The following is a 25,150-nucleotide window of genomic DNA, read 5'->3' as shown; positions in this document are numbered from 1 at the left end:
CACTTGAAATGAGCCATCTTCCCAAGTTCATCATAATCAAATGACAGATGGAAAATTCCAAAGGTTAGGAGCTACCGTTCTTTGAAATTACACGTGAGTGGCGTAATAGAAGGTGCAGGAGAAATGGCTTAGAATCACTTTGTTCACAAGCAGGTATGCACATCATGGAGTAAATTTGTTATTTTACAAATGCTTATTGAGCTTGTGCTATCTTTAACGAGAGCTCTTTTTCTGGGACTCTTTGCAGTTAGGAAAACGGAACATTTCTAGGGCACTTGAAAGTTAAAACATTTCTTTTCGCCTAATCTCATTTTCTACATGTAACATAGTCTCCTTGTTTAACAGGGCAAACACATCTGTATTAGGTTGTAAGTACAAGCCCAGGTTAAACCAGCTTATTTGTTCTGGTAACTGAGAAGTTCAGTAATATTTGCTTCCTTAGCTTTAAGGGAACATAGCATCTTGCCTCCATGTTGATTCCTTCGTAGCTGAGCTTTGTTCCCGTATTGGGAGCGATGGCCACCCGTGGGTCTACTGTAATTACAGAGTCATTACACTCAGGATCGAACATACGAGAGTGCCCTTTCTCCTTAGCCCTGGTGGAAGGCCATGGGAAGCCTCTGTTTGAGTTGGCGTGTGCCCATTTATGATGGTGGTTAAATGCGCTAATTTAATTGCCAGTCACTCAGCTGGTTTAACTTCTCCATCCCCCACGGATCAAAGCAATAGAGAATGAGGAAGACCTGGTTCCCCCAAAAGGAAGATACTGAATAGATTGCTTAGATCAGTGGTCGGCAAACTCATTAGTCAACAGAGCCCAATATCAACAGTACAACGATTGAAAAATTTCTTTTGAGAGCCAAATTTTAAACTTAAACTTCTTCTAACGCCACTTCTTCAAAATAGACTTGCCCCGGCCGTGGTATTTTGTGGAAGAGCCACACTCAAGGGGCCAAAGAGCCGCGTGTGGCTCGCGAGCCGCAGTTTGCCAACCACGGGCTTAGATGATGATCTCTTGGTGTCAGTTTTAAAGATAAGACTGTTGGGCTGTAACGATCATTAATTTGATACTTAGTATGAGCATTAAAAAAAAAAAGTTAATGCCATAGTTGGTTTGGCTCAGTGGATAGAGCGTCGGCCTGCGGACTGAAGGGTCCCAGGTTCGATTCCAGTCAAGGGCATATGCCTGGGTTGCAGGCTCGGTCCCCAGTGAGGGGTGTGCAGGAGGCAGCTGATCGATGCTTCTCTCTCATCATTGATGTTTCTATCTCTCTCTCCCCCTCTTCCCTTCCTCTCTGAAATGGATAAAAAATTAATAAAAAAAGTTAACCTAGGAATACTTAGGCATCTTTTAGAATTAACAAACTTTAACAAAAATTTTCCAAAGCAATTTTTATGTAGACATGAATAGCATTCAGTGCGGGTTTTCCATTAGTAATATTTAAAAAACATGGGTATAATGAACACTATGATAACAATCTTCTTGAATAGAGTGTTGGTTTTGGTACCAACCCTTAAGGAGCTTGGAGTTTTCAGTGACAATTGATGCACGGATTTAAGACTAACAGACAAGAAAGAATGAATAGTGGATTGTGGTACGGAGAGGGTTCTGGTGTGAACTTTAAACTTTCATTCATTTGTTTATCCCTTTATTCTTTTCCCAGGCATAAATGTGAAAACTGTTCCTAGGTATAGGGCTGTTGCACAAATAGCCTCTTTGAAACTAATCATGTTTCTTCAGTCTCCTTTGTATTATCCTCTCCTCGCTCACTTATTATCAACTACTTTTTTTTCCCCTTCTCACTTCTTACTCTTCTAGTGGGGTTAGGATAAGTTAATAGATATACTACAGACTTACATTTTATAATGGAGGGCTGTACAAAAGTTTTTTGGGTATATATCTGTAAAAATCAAACATTTGTGAGATATGTGTTCCAATCAAACAAAATATCGTTTAATAATTATGTTGGATAATTGTGTAAATAACATTAATTTACATATTTTTAACTTAATGAACTTTAAAATACAATTTTCAAAAAGGAGGGGTTAAGCTAATTCCTAAAGAATAGAAGCTAGCTTGATTAGTACTGGTACACTGCTCTACAAATAGGTCCAGTGATGGAGCTGCCTTTTTATTATTACTAACATGGAGATATTCCCGTAAAATTTCCTAAAATACACATGTATTAGGTTGAGAATGAGTGTCATCCTGTATAAAGTGGCTTTAACTAAAAATTGATTAGAAGAGCCTTGATAAATGGTGAACTTTAGGGTGATCAGATGGGAATCCTGTATTATAATTTTTTTTTTTGGGGGGGGGAGAGGAAGCTCCAGTGTTCATGTCTTTTGTGGTGATTAGTATTTTTAGAGAGAAAGCTTGTGGTCTCTTTCCATGAAAAAGTTTGGTTGTCAGCTTTCTGAAATTTTATTGGGGAATTGGATGTTGGGGATCTCAACAATCATGTATGCAGTCTTTTATACCATCTGTTTTTAGTGTGGCACCTGTATCAGCTTTGGATTCAGCTGCATGTGGTAGATCTCAAGTCATCAGGGAATTAAATTATGATTTTATTCCTGTGTAAACAGTTGGTAGAGAGGTAGTTCTGATAGTCCAGGGCTGGTTTAGTGGTTCTGTGAAGTTCATCAGGCTCAGGCTCAGGCTCCATCCAGCTTTCCACTCTATACAACCTAGAATCCTTTTCCTCAGGGTCCAGATAGCAGTCATACCCAAGTTTAATATAGCAGGAAGGGAGAAAGGAGATAGTGGGGAAACTGCCCCACAATACCCTGCTCATATGTAATTGGCCATTATGTATGTCTACATCTCATGGAAGGATAGGATAAGAAAAGGAATTTTTATTAAAGGCAGCTGCATACCCAGCTAAAATTTGGGTTTTGTTAGTAAGGAAGAAGGAGAGAGAATGATGTTGACAGCATTCCTAACCAAAGCTTCTCAATACCCATCCTCTCCACTTAGCTGTGCTTGATATCCCTAACATTTCCTGTAAGCCTACTCTCCAAATAGAGGATCAAGAGTAGTCAAAGGGCCGAAACCGGTTTGGCTCAGTGGATAGAGCGTCGGTCTGTGGACTGGAAGGTCCCGGGTTCGATTCCAGTCAAGGGCATGTACAATGGTTGCGGGCACATCCCCCAGTGGGGGGTGTGCAGGAGGCAGCTGGTCGATGTCTCTCTCTCATCGATGTTTCTAGCTCTCTATCTCTCTGTCCTTCCTCTCTGTGAAAAATCAATAAAATATATTTAAAAAAAAAAAAAAAAAAGAGTAGTCAAAGGTTTCAGAGATTTTTCCACTGCACTTTCTCTTCCCAGCTTCATATTGAAATGCTATCTTCAGTGGTACCTCATGTTTCTTAATTCAGATTCTTGTTGGCTTCTCTGACATGATTTGACTTATATTTTGTTAGCTCCCTGCCCTCCAGGCAGTTAGATTTTCAGCTTTATCTGCTTCATTCACTTTTTACCTTTTACAAAATTTCACTGAAACCTCTTGTATGCTGTTGTGCCCTTTCCCATTCTTCTTTGTGCATTTACATCTTTTTAATTTAATTAATTTATTTTTTTTAAAAATATATTTTATTGATTTTTTACAGAGAGGAAGGGAGAGGGATAGAGAGCTAGAAATATCAATGAGAGAGAAACATCGATCAGTTGCCTCCTGCACACTCCCCACTGGGGATGTGCCCGCAATCAAGGTACATGCCCTTGACCGGAATCGAACCTGGGACCCTTCAGTCCGCAGGCCGACGCTCCATCCACTGAGCCAAACCAGCCAGGGCTCTTTTTAATTTTAATTAATTTTTTAGCCCTAGCCAGTTTGGCTCAATGGATAGAGTGTCAGCCTGTGGACTGAAGGGTCCCGGGTTTGATTCTGGTCAAGGGCACATGCCCAGGTTGCTGGCTCGATCCCCAGTGTGGGGCGTGCAGGAGGCAGCCTATCAATGATTCTCTCTCATCATTGATGTTTCTATCTCTCTCTTCCTCTCTGAAATCAATCCTACCTAATAAAATAGTAATATGCAAATTGACCGCACCTTCGCTATGCCCAAGCCATGCCCACCAGCCAATCAGGGCGAGTATGCAAATTACCCAACAAAGATGGCGGTTAATTTGCATATGCTGAGAGAGGGAGGAGTGAAGACTGAAGACAACTTAGAAGGAAGAGGGAGGAAAAGCAGAAAGCAAGGTGGCTGCCAGAGGGAAAGCCCAGGTGGAGTGGGGTGGAACGGGGCGGAGCAGGGCGGGTGGCAGTGGCGAGCGGGTGCAGGCACGGTGGCTGCAAAGGCGGCGGCAGCGGCAGTGCATGCGGCCGCAACAGCCGCTTGCAGGATTTTCCTGCAAATGGGCTACTAGTAAAATATATTTAAAAAAAGAAACCACAACACTAAAAAAAAAAAAAAAAAAAAAATTTAGTGGCATTTTGGGAGAGAGCGGAAAAGGGTGTTTTTTTCAGATCTCTTTGTTTAAGTGAATAGGGTATCTGCATTTTCAACTCTCCACAGTGGTTGCATCAATATCCATTTCCAGTAGCAGGTATATGTGAGTTTTTTATTCTTCCACGTCCATCCTAATATTCACTGATTAATAATTCAAATTAATTGTTTTTTTTGCTATACTGATGGATGAGAGATGATAGTACCTTGTTTTAGGTCGCAGTGCCCTGATTTCTCAGAGGTCCAGCATCTTATATTTACTGGTCACTTTAGTTTCTTTTTCTGTGAATTGCCTGTTTTTGTTTTTTTCTCTGCTCATTTTCTAAGTTGCTAGTTTTTTCCTTACTAATTTTTAGGAGTTATTTACCTTTTCTGGCTATCCCTTCCCCTTATGTATATTGCAAATATATATCTGTTTCTTGTCTCTTAATTGTATTTAGGTTGTCTTTAGTCACACAGAAGTTCTTGCAATATGTATTATTCTTATAATCTGTTTTTACAATTTTTTTTCTTGTTCCTAATGTTGTGAATGTGTTATATATGATTTTGCCCCTTGATCAGATTTGTTAATTTTTTTAAAAAAATATTTTTATTGATTTCAGAGAGAAAGGGAGAGGGAGAGAGAGATAGAAACATCATTGATGAGAGAAAATCATTGATTGGCTGCCCCCCTGCAAACCCTATACTGGAGATCGTCTGCAACCTGGGCATGTGCCCTGACCGAGAATCAAACCACGACCTCCAATGTGACTTCCTGGTTCACAGGTTGATGCTCAACCACTGAGCGATCTCTTTTTAAACACTAAGTCTAGTTTTATTTTAGGACTGTATGTTTTTTTCTGAGTCTGCTTTTGGCTGTATCCAGTTGGTTTTGATATATAGTATTCTCATTGATGTTTTTAATAATTTGTAATTTTTAGTTCTGTTTTCATTAACGTGAATCATTTATATAGATTTTGTAAATTTCTAAATAGATTTGTCATTTTTTTGTGGTTTAAAATTTAGTTTTGTTGTATTATGGAAATAACTTTTTTATTTGAAAAATAAAGTTGATGGAACTAGACTCACGATTTCTGAAGTTTTTTTCAAGGGCTAGTGCTTAATAGATCAGGAAAGAAAATATTGCAGTTCCATTTTGCTCACATTCTGATTGTTGGTTTGGGGGTGAAGATGCTGAGATAATGTTAGCACTAATGATGTTAGTGTGTTAATCAAATAATGTGGAGGATGCAAAGATATACACACACCTTATCCCTCTTACATCTTTGTTTTTCTCCATAGTACTTATCACTACCTACTATACTATATTTTACCCTATGTTGTTTGTCTCCCACCCTCACCCCCAAGAGTTTTAGAACATTCCAATTTCCTAAAACTCTGTTTGTTGCATAGTAAGCTCTTAGTATATATTTGTTGGATGGATGAATGAGGAAAGGCTTCTTTGATGACATGTCAGCCTAGATAAGAAAGATGGGAAATTGTGGTGGGGAAAGTTTCCAGGTACAGAGGGAAAAAAAAAAAAAAGTAAAAAAATGTGTGAAAGCTTAGGGCCAAGAGAGAGCACAGACTTTAGTGACTATAATGCATAGGGAATATTCTGAGATGAGGCTTTGAGAGTGTTGAATGATGGCCAGGTAATGCCAGACCTTGTCACATTTTTGGATATAGTTTTAAAAATAATGGGACTTCGTTATAGGTTTGAGCACTTAATACTTCAGTGTTTGTTTCCTAAGTACAAGAGTACTCTCCTATATAATAACCACAGTACAACTTTCAAAACCAGGAAATTAACATTGATTGAATATTACCATTTAATTCATAGAATTCAATAAAATTTTGTTTATTCTCCCAGTAATGTTTATAGATTCAGGATCCTGCATTGCTTTTCATTGTTATCTCTCTAGTTAGTTCTCTAATCTGGAACAGTTCCTCAATTTTTCCTTGTCTTTCGCAGCCTTGACATTTTTGAAGAGTACAGGGTAGTTACTTTGTAGAATGTTGCTCAGTAGGGATTTGTCTCATATTTTCTCCTGATCCATGCATTTTGGGCAGTAGTACCACCAAAGTGATGCTGTGTTCTTTTTAGTGTATATCAGGAAGAACACTATTTGATTTGTCCTGTTGCTGGTAATGTTAACTTTCATCACTTGATTAAGATGGTATTTCCCAGGTTTCTTAACCTTACAATTAATAAATGTGTTGTATTAATTAGTAAGTATTTTGTGGGAAGATACTTTGAGACTATGTATGCAATATCCTATTTCCATCAAACTTTTGTTTTAGTATCCATTGATGACTCTTACCTGAATCAGGCATTATATTCTGAAAGGTGTCAAATGATGATTTTCCTAACTCCATTAGTTCTTCTACATTTATTATTTGGCATTGTACAGTAGGTTAGAGCTTTTCCTGTTCATTTGTTCATATTATATACTTCAGAATAATGTTCTTATTTTCCTGAATGGGTTATGATTTGTTACTTTATTTAAATTTTTCTAGACTTGGCTAGTGGGAGCCCCTTAAAGCTAATTCTTGTGTCCTTTTGACATGTTCTCATATTTTTAAAAATACTTCCTTAACTTTCTGACATAGCAAGATGTTTTAGGCTTGAGTCTTCAATTTTCTCAGTCTCAGCCATGGAGTCACTCACATGTCTAAGGAGCACTGGCTCCTTTTAATGGAGAGCATTATTTGAGCATTAGGTTTACTTATTGCTTCTGGACCCCCTCAACATACACATTTAGGAAATATACACACATACCCCCCCTACACCTGTTTTTTGTATTTTTCTACTATATTAAAAAGGAAGTTCAGATTGATACCTCTAATTCTAGTCCAAAGCCACAGAATTTATTCTCCCCTTAATAGTAACTCCTTTCTCTGATATTTAGAAACCTGGCTCCTATTATCTTCAGTGTATTTACTTAACTGTTCAGTTCTTCCTGTTTGTAACCAAACTTATGGCCGTGCCAGCCAATAACTTGATCTCAGGCACGTTGCCCTTCCTCAAATAACTGACCTCAGAAATAACCATTGGAAAGATAGCCCTCATGAAGGGGTGGAGAGCTAGGAGGTGATAAGGGAAGGAGGAAATATTAGAGGCCAGTTAGAATGCTTGGCTTTGGATACCTCCTCATCCCTTTTGCTAGCTCAAAGGTCACACTGATGAGGGGAAAGACTGCTTATATATATATACTAGTGGCCCGGTGCACGAAATTCATGCACTCGGGGTGGGGGTGGGGCCCAAGCATGGCCTGTGCCCTGTCATAGTGCCAAAGCCCCGTAATCCATTGCTCCCGAGAGGTAGGCCCCGCCCATCCATCCGTGGCTCCTCCATGGATTGCCCCGAAGAGGTAGGCCAGAGCTGGGGGAGGCCTGCGGACCGCTAGTGCAGTTGTATGGAGGCCCCTGCCATGGCCCCCGTCTCTGGGCTGGCCACGGCAGAGGCCTGCGGACCTCCACGCACCTGTGGACCCCCGGAGGGGGCCATGTGCCTGCAGACCCCCGGCCAGGCCCTCGGCGGAGGCCTCTTCGCATGCCTGTGGACCCCCGGCACAGGTGCGTGGAGAGGCCTCTCTGCCATGGCCCTGCCCCCGTCCCCAACGCTGCAAGTCCCTGCCTACCCATACCTGCTTTGCACGCAGCCTGCTGATTGGTCGTTACTGTGACGGTGTCCCGACTAATATGCATATTACCCTATTATTAGTATAGTTGTGTATATATATATATATAACATATATATATTTTTAAATATTTTTTTATTTTTATTGATTTTTCACAGAGAAGAAAGGAGAGGGATAGAGAGTTAGAAACATCGATGAGAGAGAGAAACATCGATCAGCTGCCTCTTGCACACCCCCCACTGGGGATGTGCCCGCAACCAAGGTACATGCCCTTGACCGGAATCGAACCTGGGACCTTTCAGTCCGCAAGCCGACGCTCTATCCACTGAGCCAAACCAGTTTCGGCTATAACATATTTTTATTGATTTCAGAGAGGAAGGGAGAGGAAGAGAGAGATAGAAATATCAGTGAGGAGAGAGAGTCATTGATTGGTTGCCTCCTGCACGCCTCACACTGAGGATCGAGCCCGCAACCTGGGCATATGCCCTTGACTGGAATCAAACCCAGGGGACCCTTAGTCGCAGGCCGAAACTCTATCCACTGAGCCATATCAGCTAGGGCTAGACTGCTTCATATTTGAAGATCATTCTGGCTGCTCTGTAGAGAATATATTGAAAAGAACGAGAAAGGCCCTGGCTCAGTTGGTTGGAGTGTTGTCCCAAAATGTTGCAGGTTGGATTCCCAGTTAGGGCACTTACTTAGGTTGCAGGTTTGGTCCCCGGTTGGGGCACTTACAGGAGGCAACCGATCCATGTTTCTCTTTCACATCGATGTTTCTCTCTCTCTCTCTCTCTTTCAAAAAAAATCAATGAAAACATGTCCTTGGGTGAGGATTAAAAAAGAAAGAAGAAAAAGAAAAGAATGAGAAAGGAGAAAATGAGACAGGTTGACCAGGAAACTTTTGGATTAGTTTGCCTTGAAGGGAGGGTAGTAGCTTTGATGAATTGTGTGGCAGTGGTGAAGATGGACAGAAGTGCGCATACCCAAAACAGATTTAAGTATGTATTTTTATTAATTTCAGAGAGGAAGAGAGAGGGAGAGAGAGATAGAAACAGCAATGATGAGAGAGAATCATTGATTGGCTGCCTCCTGCACACCCCCTACTGGAGATCGAGCCCGCAACCCAGGCATGCCCTTGACTGGAATCGAACCTGGGACTCTTCAATCCACAGGTTGACGCTCTATCCACTGAGCCAAACCAGCTAGGGCCCCAAAACATATTTAAAAGTTGGCAAACCTGTTCTTACTGAGCAGTTTACCAGAGATAATAATTTGCTCAATGGATATAACAAATTATCCTAATAAGAAATAGTATTTTAAGAAATACTTTGGTTTTTCTGTTTAGATATTTGCCTATAGGTAATAATAGTTGATAAGTATTTTTCTTTGGAGGGAGGATGAGTTTTCAGTTTTTTCACTGCATGCATTTAGCTCTTGGTTTATACATTAAAAGGTTATGTTCAGCCCTAACCGGTTTGGCTCAGTGGATACTGTGGACTGAAGGGTCCAAGGTTCGATTCTGGTCAAGGGCATGTACGTTGGTTGCGGGCACATCCCCAGTAGAAGGTGTGCAGGAGGCAGCTGATCGATGTTTCTCTCTCATCAATGTTTCTAACTCTCTATCCCTCTCCCTTCCTCTCTGTAAAAATCAATAAAATATATTTAAAAAAAAAAGATTATGTTCAGCCCTGACCAGTTTGGTTCAGTGGATAGAGTGTCAGCCTGCGGACTCAAGGGTCCCAGGTTTGATTCTGGTCAAAGGCGTGTACCTTGGTTGCAGGCACATCCCCAGTAGGGAGTATGCAGGAGGCAGCTGATCGATGTTTCTAACTCTCTATCCCTCTCCCTTCCTCCCTGTGAAAAATCAATAAAATATATTTTTAAAAAAAAGATTATGTTCAGAAACTTCAAAATGGCTGATTAATTTGTGGGCCACTCAAGGTAAGCGTGAATAATGTTAGTATATTCTTTAACCAGTTGTATTTACATAAATGTGCATAATATTTAACTCTGCTAATTTTAACTTTTGCTCTGTGTTTTAGATATTATGATCAGATTTGTTCCATTGAACCTAAGTTCCCATTTTCTGAAAATCAGGTAAGTCATTTGTTTAATTTGTAAAGTTATATGATAATGGCAAGTCACCCATTTCCTCCCACTCATGGTATCATTTTATTAAAATAAATGGTGTCTGTTCATTATCTTTAGGTTTTTATGAGACTTTTTAATACAAATTAGCTTAGGCCCATCTGATACGAATTTATGTCTTTTTGAAGAATGTTTCCTAGGATTCTATTCATGTCATTCCTCAGTAACTTCTGTATATATATTTAACTGCATTTTATGTCCACTATTGACTGATTAATCGATAGTGTTCTTCCCTTTGGCTTTTACAGAATTAAGAGAGAAACTGTAATTCAGGAAGTATTAGTTTTAGTTTATGTACTTTAAAAAAGTATGTGTGTGTGTGGGGTGGGAGGTGGGTGGACAGGGAAAAGGGGTGGTGGTAGATGAACCAAGAAAGGCAAAAGGCTAAAAACTGGTGATAGGTATATTGGGGGTTCATTATGTTATTCTCTCTAGTTTTGTGTATATTGAAAATACTCTAACCTAGAGTTAAAAAGTAGATTGCAACACAAAATTTAAAAGAGGCTAACTTTTAAATCGTCATATGCAGAATATTTTAGAAGCATGAGATGCAGTTTTTTAAAATTTATGACGGAAACTCTTTATTCATGTATAACATGCATACAGAAAAGTGAAAGAAAATATGTGTATAGCTTGAATCTTCATAAAGTGAATACACATGTATAACTACTACCCAAATCAAGAAGTAAATTATCTTATGTCATCCACCAAAGATAAACATTCTCTTACTTTTGTCATCATGGAATAGTTTTTATTTTATCTTTTGGGAAACCTGTAGTACTTACTTTATTGCCTATGCTTCTCTTGGCTTATTTGACAATTAAGTTCATATTCTACTCAATCCATTGTGTGTTTATAAAGATGAATAAGATTGTGTGTTTTGGAGAAGACAATATGTGTACAATTACTGAAGCAGAGTGACCAATTGAAATAACTTAGTGCCAGTATTTTACCTAAAAAAAAAAAAAAAAATTATGGCCAAGAAAGGAAAAGGACTTGGTTGGTTAGAGAAGATAATGTTTTAGATAAGTTGAAGCTTTTGTCTTTTTCCTCATTGTGAATTTTTCTCTGAAAGAGACTTAATGAGGTTCAAGAAGGTAACATAATTTTCTGTTTTCTCTTTATCAAGATCTGCTTGACATTTACCTGGAAAGATGCTTTTGATAAAGGTTCACTTTTTGGAGGGTCTGTAAAGTTGGGTATGTAATTTTTTAATAATAAATGATGAGAAACTTAGTCTAAACACTTTGTTTTAGGTTTTTAAAATTGCTCTTGTAATGATTCTTTTTAAATAAAAAACATTTTTACATTTTCTTTTTTTTCAACATCAGCTTTTAATGCAATTAAAAAAATTTTGTAGAGAGCCTATGCCTTGCCAGGCACTGTCCTAGTTATAAAAGTGAGTAAGACAGTTGTATTCAAACTGATTGGGAAGAAAATTGATGAGCCTGTGAACAAAGGGGAGCATGGATGAGGAAGTTAATTCTGCCTGTTGAAAGTAAGCAGTGTTTGAGTTAGCCTTTGAAGGATGAATTTTGGTTTTTCCAGATAGAAAATAACATTATAGGTAGAACATTTTAATGAAAGGTCAGAAGAGTGAGGCTTTTTTACCTGCTAGCTCAGCATATAACCTCTCTGTGCCTTAATTTTCTCATCTGTGTGAAGTAGGGAATAGTACTGTGAAGTACTGTTTATCTCATTGGGTTCTGGTGTGGATTAAATAAGTGAATTCATGTAAAGTCCTTAGAACAGTGCTCAGTAAATATGAGCTGCAATGAATGTTAATATTACATATAACCATATATATGTTATATATACTACATATATATATGTATTAAAGAATATATGCTATGAACTATTAATACATAATACTATAATACATTACAAATGTATTATAGAATATATGCTATGAACTATTACATAACAGTATTATTCACTATAAATCACATCCAATACATGATAGTATAATACTAAACATTGTTAAGGCTTGAAACCATAGGTTGAGTTGAGGGTTATGGAGGGAGAAGACATTGGAAAGTAGATTATGAAGTTGTAAATAGTATACTCATGAGTTTTGTACTCTTTCTTCTTACATATATTTTTTAAAAATATATTTTTATTGATCTCAGATCGGGAGAGGGAGAGAGAATGATTGATTGGCTGCCTCCCCTCCCCCCTCCCCCACTGGGGACCAAGCTGCAACCCGGGCATGTACCCTTGATTGGAATTGAACCTGGGACCCTTCAGTCCGCAGACTGACGCTCTATCCACTGAGTCAAACTGGCTAGGGCTCTTCTTACATATTAATAGCTAACATTTATTGAGTACATATTCCATCCAGGCACTGAATTCCCCAGGAGCCTAATGAGGAAAGCACTGTTATTAACAGTTGAGCAAACTGATTTAGAAAGATTAAATGACTTTCTAAGGTTATATGGCAGGCATTTAATGAAGCCAGATATGAATCCAGAAAGCCTAACTCCAGATACTAGGGAGAAACTGACCAGTTAAGAGTCTTGTGAGAGTCATTATGGATGAAATTAGACAAGAAGTGTATGTGGGTCAGAGGAGAAGGGGTGGGATTGAGAGACATTTCAGAGGTGAAACTGACTGGATCTACTGTTACAGGCAAGAGTAGGAATTAAGGGTGGATGCTAATAAAGATTTATAACTTGGTTTGACCTGTTGATTTATTCCTTTCAATAGATAGGTTGAGTTTGAATTTTCTGTGTTATGTCTAGGTAGAAACTTTTCTTTGGCATTTGGAAATAATGGATTTAAAGCTCAAAAGAGGTAGATTTGGGAACAATTACCACTAAATGATAATAAATTTATCCCCTCTGATAGAGTATAGACTGGGAAAAGTGTGAAAGCCAGAGCTAGAGAATACAACATTGAGGGGAAATAGTGGAAGAGATTCCTGAGAATGAGGCTGAGAAAAAGCTTTCAGATCTCAGGGGAAACAAGGAAGAATAGAGACATTGACCTGAATGCCAGAAGAGTTTCAGCGACCATGTAGTCCAGTGGCTCCTGAACCTGGTTGCACATTAGAATTACCTGGGGGAAATATTAAAGATACAGGTATATCTTTAAAGGTAAAGTTACAGAATGCCAGATGTGATAGGAAGATATTTCAAGGTGAGGCACTGGAGTCAGTATCTTTGAAAATATCTCCTGGTGACTTTGATGTTCATCCAGGTTGGAACATTATTGACAGTCATTATAGTAGGGGTCAAGTCATGTAAGGTTGGAGAAGTCACTGGATTTGGCAACGAAAGAAGTTTCGCTAGGGCCATGCCGCAGGAGCCAAATTGCATCAGGTTGCGAGCTGGACCAGAAGCAATGAAATGGAAACAGCAACTATGGGTTGTTTATTTTGGAAAACTTGGGGTAAAGATTTGGGAGTAAAGGGAGCATTATGCTGAGAGAGAGGCAAGGTCAAGAAAAGGATTTTTAGTGATATTGCGACAAGCAAATTAGTAGGTTGAGAATAAGGAGCAGATGGTAAGAGAACTAAATGATAATTAGTAAGATAGGTTAAATGATGAACCAAGTTCCTGGAAGAAGTGGGAGGCAAAAACAAAAGCATAAATAAAGCAGGAAGTAGTTCATCAAGGTATTTCTAGTAGTAAATATTGGCGTTAAATGTCCTTTAGTAATGTCTTGATTAAATAAAGCATGGGCTACTCATTCATTAGAATATTGTGTAATTTTATATTCTAAGAATGATAATGTAGCCGAAACCGGTTTGGCTCAGTGGATAGAGCGTCTGCCTGCGGACTGAAGGGTCCCAGGTTCGATTCCGGTCAAGGGCATGTACCTTGGTTGCGGGCACATCCCCAGTGGGGGGTGTACAGGAGGCAACTGATTGATGTTTCTCTCTCATCGATGTTTCTCTCTCATCGATGTTTCTCTCTCATTGATGTTTCTGACTCTCTATCCCTCTCTCTTCCTCTCTGTAAAAAATCAATAAAATACATTAAAAAAATAAATAAATATGTATTTAAAAAAAAGAATGATAATGTAAATATATATTTGACATTTAAAGGTATCTCCATGGAATATTGAGTAAAAGGCCTATTACAGGTCAGAGCTGCTGCATTTTTATTAACAGTGGGTAACTCTGGGAGGTGTAACATATTTGGTGATTTTTATTTTCTTTTGTAGTTTTAAAAAACTATTTTAAGTTTTAGAAAAACTATATAATCAAGCTGTTTTCATTTTGAAAGGCTTTGTGTGAAAAAGAAGAGCATAGCTCGGCCGGCGTGGCTCAGTTGTTGAGTGTCGACCTCTGAAACAGGAGGTCACGGTTAGATTCCCAGTCAGGGCACATGCCGGGGTTGTGGGCTCGATACCCAATAGGGGGTGTTCAGGAGGCAGTTGATCAATGATTCTCTCTCCTCTGATGTTTTTATCTCTTTCTTCCTCTTCCTCTCTGAAATCAATAAAAATATAAATATATAAAAAGAGCACAGGTTAACATGGGGAGGAGTTGAATATTAAGAAAAAGAGCTTTTTGAAGGAAGGAGAATTGAATATTTGTTTTTAAAAAAACCACCTGATTTGTGTTTAGGTCTGATAGGAGAGATCATAAAGGAAAAAAGATAGGATTTAATTATAAGGAAAAAAAGTTTTCACACAGTATTTTATACATAAGAAATCTTATAGCCAAAACCGGTTTGGCTCAGTGGATAGAGCGTCAGCCTGCGGACTGAAGGGTCCCAGGTTCGATTCCGGTCAGGGGCATGTGCCTTGGTTGTGGGCACATTCCCAGTGGGGGGTGTGCAGGAGACAGCTGATCGATGTTTCTCTCTCATCGATGTTTCTAACTCTCTATCCCTTTCTCTTCCTCTCTGTAAAAAATCAATAAAATATATATTTTAAAAAAATAAATAAAATAAAAATCAATAAAAACATATTTAAAAAAAAGAAATCTTATATAATAAAAGTTTGATATGCAAATTGTCACCTTGGGAGTTCAGCTGGGAGACAGGGAGTTCGATTGCTTGCTATGATGTGTGCTGACCACCAGGGGGCAGCATGGAACATGGCGGGCTACCAGTGGCGGCAGTTGGGTGCTAAGGGAGTGCGGGAAGAGGGGACAGGGAGGCCGGGAGGTGGGGAGACAGGGAACCACCTGGTGGCTGCGCAAGAGGTGGCTGCACGAGTGGGTGGTGAGAGAAGGAGGAGGCACGGAGGCGGAAAGGAGGGGAACCTGATTGGCCCCGATTGCCGGCCAAGCCTAAGGACCCTACCCATGCATGAATTTCATGCATCAGGCCTCTAGTGTCAAAATAAAAGACTACAGCTTGGGATGATAATGTTTATGGGAAATACAATAGACTGGGATATACATATATCTTGTGTATAAAAGTTTATCCATATCTGTTGCTTGGAATACATTTCATTCATCCTGAAGTTCATTGACTTTTTGTTTTGTAGTGGGACCAGTTGCTTTATATTTAGCCATGGCTTTCCTGTATTGCCCTGTTTGTGTATGTGCATGTGTGTTTTGAAGTTGCTCCACCACCATACATTTTCTGTGCTTTTATCATATTCTGGAGGTTTTTCCAAACTCTCAATCTTTTTTTTAAATTTTAATTTTAATATTTTTATTGATTTCAGAGAGGAAGGGAGAGAGAGAGAGATAGAAACATCAGTGGTGAGAGAGAATCATTGATTGGCTGCCTCCTGCACCCCCACACTGGGGATCGAGCCTATAACCCGAGCATGTGCCCTGACCAGGAATCGAGCTGTGACTTCCTGGTTCATAGGTTGTCCCTCAACCACTGAACCACGCCAGCCGGGCTGTTTTTTTTTTTTTAAATTAAAAAGCAAAATTTTTTTTATGGTAGCTTTCTAAATGGATGTGAGGCGTGTGTAGATTCTTGATCAAAGTTGTATTTTAAATAATTTATTAGTCTTCTGAGAGACGTATTGGCATATCGGAATGAGGCATGGAAGGTCAGCTAGGAGGTTCTGGCATTTGCTTAGGTTTGTAGTAATGAGGACTTGGTTTAAATGTGGTGGGAAGATATACTTTTTAGAGAAGTGATGGAAAAATAGAAATAATGTATTTGAATTTAAGTGAGAAATGATGTGAAAATGACTTTTCATTTTGAACCTGACTACTAACAGTGTGGACTTACAGGGAAGGAAAGAATAATATATTGATCTGTTGAATTTTAGATGATGGGAATATTGTTATGAAAATAAATGCCTAGCAGGGCAGCTATCAATATGGGAGCCTATGATGAGTGAGAAAACAGGTCTGGAAACTTGTTTTTGTGAGAGGCAATGGGATAGAGATTATATTATTTCTCTTTGAAACATTAATTTTCTTTAGAAAAAATAATCTGATAAATTTTCCTTCTCAATTTTTTACAGCTCTTGCAAGCTTAGGATATGAAAAGAGCTGTGTGTTGTTCAATTGTGCAGCCTTAGCTAGCCAAATTGCAGCAGAACAGAACCTGGATAATGATGAAGGATTGAAAATCGCTGCTAAGCATTACCAGGTATGCAGAACAGTAGTTACTACATAATGATCAACACTAAGTTGGATTAAATTGAAAATAATTTGCATTTAGGTTTACAGATATTTCTTTACACACAGATATTTTCTTGAAAAGTAGTATACTTTTTAATGAATTGATTTATATTTTTGAGGTTCTTAGATAAACTACATACTATAAAACCAGCTCTCATTTTCCTCACCATTGTATACCCAGCACCTAGCACAGTGCCTGGCACATAATGGCTCAATAAATTAGGTTCAAATTATAAAATGTATGAAATAACCTCATTAAAAATTTTTGTACATTATTTTATTTTAATATTTTTTTCTTATAGTGAGACACTTGTAAAGTTTCACACAAGTCACAACACTTAAGACCTCTTAGCAAGAAAAGTTTAACTTTGACACTTGTGGAGAAGTCATATTTAAATGTGGTCAGATATGTAATGTTATACTATATTTACTAATAAGGTATATGATTTTTGTGGCAATTGTTATTTATTCAGCTTTAATTTTTTTGTTTCAATTTAAAGAACAATAAGTGATTATTGTTAAGTGGTAATATCTATAATTTTGTTTTCATGTTTTATGTTACCTTATAATTTTCAGAGTTTTTCATATACATTATTTGACTCTCAGGTAAACCATGTGAGGCATGTTATATAATGTCATTCTCATTTTACAAACAGGAAGACTAAGGGCAGAAGTGTTAATAAAGTGGTGCATTGGAGTTCCACGTGTCCTGATTCCAACCAAATTTAATGGAATTCCAAATGGTCTTTCCAGTGTCTCCCAGAGGTGGAGTCTGATTTTTCCCATTGTTGAAGTTTAGGGGAGAGGTGAGGAATGCTGTTTTAGAAAAGAGAGGAAAACATACTTTAAGCAGACAATGTACTCCATATTGTTGCTTACCATACAATCAGATGATGCATATGTACCTTTTTTTTTTGAGGCCATAAATGTCAAATGTTTTAAAATGCAGTAATGAAGTAAATTTTTATTTAGTTTTCTATTAATTGTAATTGTTAACTGGCATGTGAGATTTTAGAGGGCATTCTGAATTATTGAGGACACATTCCATTCTGTGAGTCACTTCTGTGTTTCACAGCAGGACACCTAGTGATGAAAAGATAACTAATGTATTACAAGACCTAGATTCTTTTCTAGGCTGTTTGCCACCAATAGCTGCATGTCCTGTCTAACTTCTTTAACTGCTGTAGGCCTCCAGTTCCGTATCTGTGAATGAGAGACTGGATTCGTTGCTGTTCTAGTCTGTGATTCTGTTAGTTTACTAAGCAGTGTCAGCTGATCACACTCTGCAGATACTCTGGTTTTATGATAATTCATGACTGCAGAAAGCATCATTTTCACGTGAAACAGTTAACCTTTTGTTATCTCTGCATAGCTTATCTGTGTAACCCACAACACCTTTTAATCCCAGGCGGACTTCTTTCTTTTTACTAGTATCGTTTGTTTCATGAGAGCAAAGTGATTTCAGTGTTAATCTTAGAAAAATATAATTGGGAAGACAAATCTGATGGTTAATGTTTCACCAAGGAGCTCTGAGAGTCAGATAGAAATCATTAGCATTGGATGGTAATGCTGTTCCTCAGAGGACTAGGTATCTGTACTATTTGAGGCTTCCTTAAGTATATATGTTTAATTGTTTGAGAAATGAATTTGTTTGAGACCAAACCAAGTGCATTCAGTACTAAAAACATTTTAGTATTTTATTCCTGCCTTTATTCTCATATTAGTTTTGAGGAAGTATATCTAAAAATAAGCTTACTCAATTTGTCCTGTAATATACTTTTTTTTGTTACAGTTGACTTTTTATCTTTGTTAAATTTCTTGTTACTCTATAGTATTTTAGAAAAAATGCCCTTATTGTCTGTAGGTCAGATGTTTTAGAGCGATTTTGCACAATATAAAATTTAAATAACTATTCAACTGAGTTAACATTTGGAATAATTTTGTGTCTAACATTAGAAAATCAAGTCTTGCTGAGTTCCTATAAATTTTAAAGAAATTCTTTTTTACCCCTCTCTAGTTCGCTAGTGGTGCCTTTTTACATATTAAAGAGACGGTTTTATCTGCCTTAAATCGGGAACCTACTGTGGACATATCTCCAGATACTGTTGGGACCCTCAGTCTTATTATGCTGGCACAGGCCCAGGAAGTCTTTTTTTTAAAGGCTACAAGAGGTAATTCCAATTTGTCATTTTGTTGCATGTGAAAATAAGTGATAGGTTTTTAAAATTAGAAGATGATTAAAATATAACATGTTCAGTGTAGAGCATGAACTTGAAACATGTGTTATTGAAAATTTTCAGCTTTCCTTTTCTGAACTTAAGGTGGTACAATGCACATTTAAGAATCTAAGTTGTATTTGCAATTTTTATAAAATGGATAGTTAGCTATTGTCTTAAAACATTGAACTCTAAAATAATGTTTACATAGGTTTGTAATATGTCAAAAATGTATTCATTTAGTAAATATTTATTGAGTACTTTCTGTGTTCTAGTCCCTGCTCTAAGCTCTAGGTAAATAGAGTTAGAAGACAAGCAAGATTCCTTATTTCAGGAAGCTTATATTTTAGTGTTGGGGAGATAATAAATAAGATATTAAGTGGCTCAGGTAAAGAGAGATAATGTCTTTAAAGAGAGTAAGGTGGATTGTGGGATAATGGCTGGTAGTCTGGTCTGGCTGTGGGGTAAGGATGGAGGGGCAGTCATGCTAATTTTAGATTCATTAGTGAAGAAGAGTACCTTTGAGGAGATCTCATTTCATCGACATCAACTGACAAGATTGAGCCTAGCAGAATCCCTGGCTCTGTGAATGAGGGAATAAGATTAATTCTTACAAGACATGTAATTTAGTATAACAGATTGGAATATGGGCTGAATATGTAAGTACAGAGAAATTAAAAATAAGGAAACAGTCTTGTGGAATCCATATGACATAGAATTCCTATACAGTAAAATTTGTCCTTTTAAAATACATATTTCTTTGGTTTTTAGTATAATCAGAGTTTTGTGACCATAACCAGTCTTATTTTAAGACATTATCATTACCCCCAAAAGAAACCTCATACCCACTGGCAGTCACACTCTATTCCCTCTCCCCTAGCTTCTGGCAACCACTAAACTATTTTCTGACTCTTTGTATTTGCCTGAGAAATAATTAAATTTCATGCAGATGAATTGATTTCATCAATAAGGATTTTTTAAGACATGTACAATCATGATATATCAGATTACTTTAATTATAATGGTCAATTTCATATTTTATTACAGATAAGATGAAAGATGCCATCATAGCTAAATTGGCAAATCAGGCTGCAGATTATTTTGGTGATGCTTTCAAGCAGTGTCAGTATAAAGACACTCTCCCTAAGGTCAGTTGTCATTTTTATACACACTTGGCTGTTTGCATGTAGAAATATTTAGATACTGTGTAGAAGAAGCAAGTTGAAAATTATGTTTTATAAAGATTTGAAAATTTAGGAGAGGCATTTAAAGAATATATTTGTAGAAATATTTTTTTATTTAAGATGCATGAAAATTTATTTTATATTGAGGGGATGCCTTTGCCTTTGCTCTTCACTAAACTTGTTTTTCCAAGCTAAATCTCTTCCTGGAAATTTTAAATATCTGTCTCCAATAATTTTATCAAATACGGGCATTGTGTACTTCTGATTCATTGGTGATTTGGTGTACAACAAGCATGAATAATTGAGCATGTTGATTATTCACACTTTTACTTATTGTCCTGTTTTCTTAAAGATGAGTCTAAAGGCGCAAAAACAGACATAAAGGAAAAGGAAAAGGAAACAAATTCAGCCAATACTTTTATTAGAATTAAGTTTTGTCAACAGGAATAGAAAATTGGGCTGCTGTTGAACAGCTAAGGAAAACAACCATCTTTAAACCACATATTTATTGCAGGAAGTATTATTTTGTAAATTTTTCTGAAGTGGCATGTCAGTGTGATCATTTGAAATGACTAGTCAGTGTGATCATTTGAAAGGACAAAGCAGATTATTAGACTAACAAGTAAATTTAGAATGGTTAGAAAGGGAAACTGAGATTGAGTGAAACGTGGTATGATTCAGTTACTCTTTCAGAAATGTTCAAGGAATTAGTTTTGTCTGTATGATAGCTCATGGTATTTGTCACATTGTCTCGTAGCAGAGTTTATTGATTAATAAATCACTCAGGAATTTTTTTAAATTATGAAGTTGCAGACAGTTTTGTGGTAGAGTAAAAAAGAGCATGTACGTTCACCAATAGAACATGTTAGTTTAGTCAGAAAATGTCCAATGTGAAGATTCCTGGAAATTTAAAATACACCAAGATATCAGTTGAAAGTTGCCCAGGACTCTTGGATATTAATAATATTACTCTTAAAAAGAGACTTGGGATCCCTTCTCACCTCTTTTTCATTGGAAAGACCTCATGTTCAGCTGCACAGTGTACCGTTACATCCTGTTGGGCCATTAGTTCAATCTTGTCATGGAGAGAAGAATGTCACCTACAAAGACTTGGAAACTACTTTGCAGCATTCCTGGTATTCCTCGAAAGTCTCCTGTTTAAGTACCAAGTTGCTCCAGCCTTACCTTGAGAACTGGCATGAGTGCAGTTTGAGATTTAGGTGTCCTTTATTTTTGCATTTTTTTTACTAATGAAGCTCATAAGATATCTCATATTTTAATTGTAAAACTGAAATTTCTACAAATAATGATACAGGAAGCTAGGATATTATTCATTGGGAGACAGGAAAGGACATAGGTAATAATTCAGTTTTTCAATGTCTGTCTTATTCATTCATTCATTCATTCATTCATTCATTGTCTGCACAGTGCTTGTCTAGTATATTTATTGGATTTTATATGACATGTACTGCCTAAAAACAATAAGGTTGCAGGCTAGGATTTGACATTTTAGAAGAGCCGGTACCCATATAACTGCTTCCCTGGTTCATGTTTATGGATCTTTTACAATTAAATTTGAATGCAGTTTTTTTAAGGCAGATTAGGGCAGAATAATACTGGATCATATTAGTTATTAACTTAGTTCTTTAATCTGTGTGCTATGTGTTTTTGAGTATACGATACTGAAATGTTAGTTGTTATATGATACTAAATTTTTATTTGGCTAAAAATCATCTTTATTAAAAAGTCTTAGGATATGAGTATAAGTGGGAACTTACTTTTACTGTCTTTTGTCTCTTAAACATGATGAAACAGTCAGCTATAGAGCAATTTCATTAGTGTATGTGAGTAATCGTTTTAGTTGACTCTAAAGGCTGGAAAAGGGCTCATAAGAAAGCTTCTAAAGCCTTGTGCTTGCTATTCCTTTGCTGTCCATTCTACTTCTCTTCCTGATGCATGCTTTCCTTTCTTCTTTGTAAACAAAATGTTGACTTCATGGCTCGATTAAAGAGAATTGTAAAAATTTTAATTGGCTTCACTTAAAAGTAAAAAAAACAACAACCCACCCCTTCATTCTAATTGGAAGAAAAAGATGGAAATGATTGAATTCAACCCATGCAAAATCATGTGGTCTTCTCTGTTTACACCTGACTAACCTACCTCTAAACCATTAATGGGGTAATTCTAATTTCTGTCTCCTTTTCCTTTTTCTTCCTGCATCCCATGTTGTCTGTGGTGGTTTGTTTGGTTGGACTCTTCCCTGGTCAGTATTTTTATTTCCAGGAGGTGTTTCCTGTCTTGGCTGCCAAGCACTGTATCATGCAGGCCAATGCTGAGTACCATCAGTCTATCCTGGCAAAACAGCAGAAGAAATTTGGCGAAGAGATTGCAAGGTTACAGGTGAGTCTCTTAGAAATAAATATTAAATAACTTGGATCTCCATTTTTCTTTTTTTATAAGGACAGTTTTTTTTAATTCTTCCATTTTAATCTCTGGGCTTTAAAAAAATACATTTTATTGATTTTTTACAGTGAGGAAGAGAGAGGGATAGAGAGTTAGAAACATTGATGAGAGAGAAACATCAATCAGCTCCCTCCTGCACGCCCCCCCTACTGGGGATGTGCCCGCAACCAAGGTACATGCCCTTGACCGGAATCGAACCTGGGACCCTTCAGTCTTCAGGCCGATGCTTTATCCACTGAGACAAACCAGTTAGGACCATTTTTCTTTCTTAATGAGATTCCCAAGTTTGCTCGTGAAAACCATTCCCATCAGTGGAGACAAGTGCTTTTATAGGCTTTACCTGCTGCATGCTTTTTGAAATCTCATATATTATTTAAATTCACGCAAAAACAAAACAACAACAAATAAACCCCAAACAATTTCTTGCAAAATTTAAGTTGTTCTTTTTTATTTAACCATATTTATTTTAATATAAAGTATTCTAAATTAATTACCAGACTCCAGAAAGGATTGCACAGTGCCTAGCCTTGGTTTAAATTGGAGCATATAAGTTTAGCTTGAGAAGGACAGTGGTAATATAAGTACATCTGTAAAAAGCAGTGTACTTTCTATGCAGTTGTATCTATATGGTAGGCATTAGAAGGTACTATGCGAGTATCATTTAGGAAGTTCACACAAATTAGTATTTTCATGAAAAAAGAAACCCAGACTTATAAAAAATAAATGTATGCTGGTATTATAACCCACAGTGACATAATCAGAGAAAAGCATACTTTTTTACAAAACCGAGATTAACAAACATAATATCATTTGTCTAGGAATTCACTTTGATCACAATAACTTAGATTCTTATATGAAAAGGGTTTCTGTGGGAAAGATTTTTTTTTAGGCTAGCTAGCATATTTAAAGTATTAGAAGTTTAGTTTCTTTATTTTCTGGGAATTCTGGGACTATTAGATTCAAGCAGGCCGTTATTTAGTCTGTAAACCAGTCAGAGAAGAGCTCCTTTTGAAATTTTAATGCAGTTTTAAAAATCCACTCTGGAGGAAGAAACTACTTTAGACTCACAGTGAAAAGTGAGAACTTTTTTCAATTACAGACACATGAGGGTTTGTAGCTTTAGTTTTATAGCTTTATTATTCATAGGTCAAAAGTTAACATAGAACATAAACACCCAGAGATTGCCTGCTTGATTCCCGTCAGGGCACATGACCAGGTTTTGGCCTGGATCCCCAGTGCAGGAGGTAGCCAATTGATGTTTCTCTTTTTCTCTCTCTAAAGTCAATAAAAAACATCTTTAAAAGTAAAGGAACTGTGTATTTATTTCTGTTTTATGAGTAAAAATTTTAAAAAATCGAGAATGAATATTGAATTTTATCAAATGCTTTTTAATATAGGAGATAATTTGATTTTTTAAAAATAAATCTATTAAGGTTGAAGAATTAGATAAGTAGATTTTCTAATATTAAGCAATTTTTATATTTCTGTAATTTTGGTTTTTTAGATTTGCTTTGTCTCCTGATGTGATCACTTTATATAGATATTCTCTAAATGCCTGAGAATATTATGTATTCTCTAATAGTGGAGTTCAGGGTTTTCTATGTCTGGTGAATAAAATTGTCATCTTAAAAATTTTATTTACTTGGTCCATTCTTCACAGAGACAGAGGTGTTAAAATCTTCCATTCTGATTATTGATAGATGTATCAACTTCTCAGTTTATATAGGTAGAAACTATTAAATGCAAAATTTAAGAAGTTTTATATCTTTCTGGCAAATTGGCAAATATTAAACATTATGCACTGAATTAATATTGAATAATGCTTTTGGCTTTATTGCCTATTTTATCTGATGTTACTATTTCTAATACCGTCTAAGTAAGAAAATGTGGACTCTTGGTTTATATGAGGCATATGCTCATCTTATGAATTCCAATGGCAAACCACTTTTTAAAAAAATAATTTTTATTGATTTTTAGAGAGAGAGGAAGGGAGAGGGAGGGGCAGAGAGAGAAAGAGAAACATTGATGTGAGAGCACAACATAGATCGGCTGCCTCCTGCACACCCCCTACAGGGGATGGAGCTCAAAACCCGGGCATGTGCCCTGACCAGGAATCGAACCAGCAACCTCTCGGTGCATTGGACGACACCCAATCGCGTCACACTGGCCAGGGCACAAACCTTTTTTTAAAACAAATTTTATATTGTTGCTGAGACATCTTGTTTCTTTGTTGAAACAAGATATGTTGCTGGATAATATTTTTCTGATTTACTCTTTCATTGTGGGTGTAGTCCTTTGAAGTTCCTGCCTTCATGTGAGGTAGTGAAGGGGATGTTGCTCAGTTCTCTTTTTTTAGTTTCAAGATCCTGTCTCAGGTTTCCTGAGGGTTTTTAAATCATTTTAATTGATAGTCCTTTGGGTTATTGAAACACCGGACATCCAGTCTTTCTCAATGCCAGTTTATACTTATTGGCCCATGGGTTTCCTTTATTTTCTTGGTAATTCACATGTGTTTAAAGGG

The 25,150-nt window shown here is 37.1% G+C and overlaps 1 protein-coding gene across 2 annotated transcripts in view; it reads left to right on the top strand.

Annotated features, from left to right (window-relative positions):
- The window catches only part of PDCD6IP (programmed cell death 6 interacting protein), a 48,377-nt gene that overhangs the window by 840 nt on the left and 22,387 nt on the right, over positions 1-25,150 (top strand). The window contains exons 2-7 of one of the 2 annotated variants that reach the window (XM_008154027.3): positions 10,114-10,168; positions 11,349-11,418; positions 16,607-16,734; positions 18,784-18,937; positions 20,030-20,130; positions 22,450-22,566. In XM_008154027.3, coding sequence (XP_008152249.1) covers positions 10,114-10,168; positions 11,349-11,418; positions 16,607-16,734; positions 18,784-18,937; positions 20,030-20,130; positions 22,450-22,566 — 625 coding nt within the window. Of the gene's footprint in view, positions 1-10,113; positions 10,169-11,348; positions 11,419-16,606; positions 16,735-18,783; positions 18,938-20,029; positions 20,131-22,434; positions 22,567-25,150 lie in introns of both variants that reach the window. The other variant, XM_008154018.3, reaches the window with a different exon arrangement.

This window comes from Eptesicus fuscus, chromosome 18, assembly GCF_027574615.1.
Source record: "Eptesicus fuscus isolate TK198812 chromosome 18, DD_ASM_mEF_20220401, whole genome shotgun sequence".
Lineage (NCBI taxonomy): Eukaryota > Metazoa > Chordata > Mammalia > Chiroptera > Vespertilionidae > Eptesicus > Eptesicus fuscus.
This window is presented reverse-complemented; position numbering and strand designations above follow the sequence as displayed.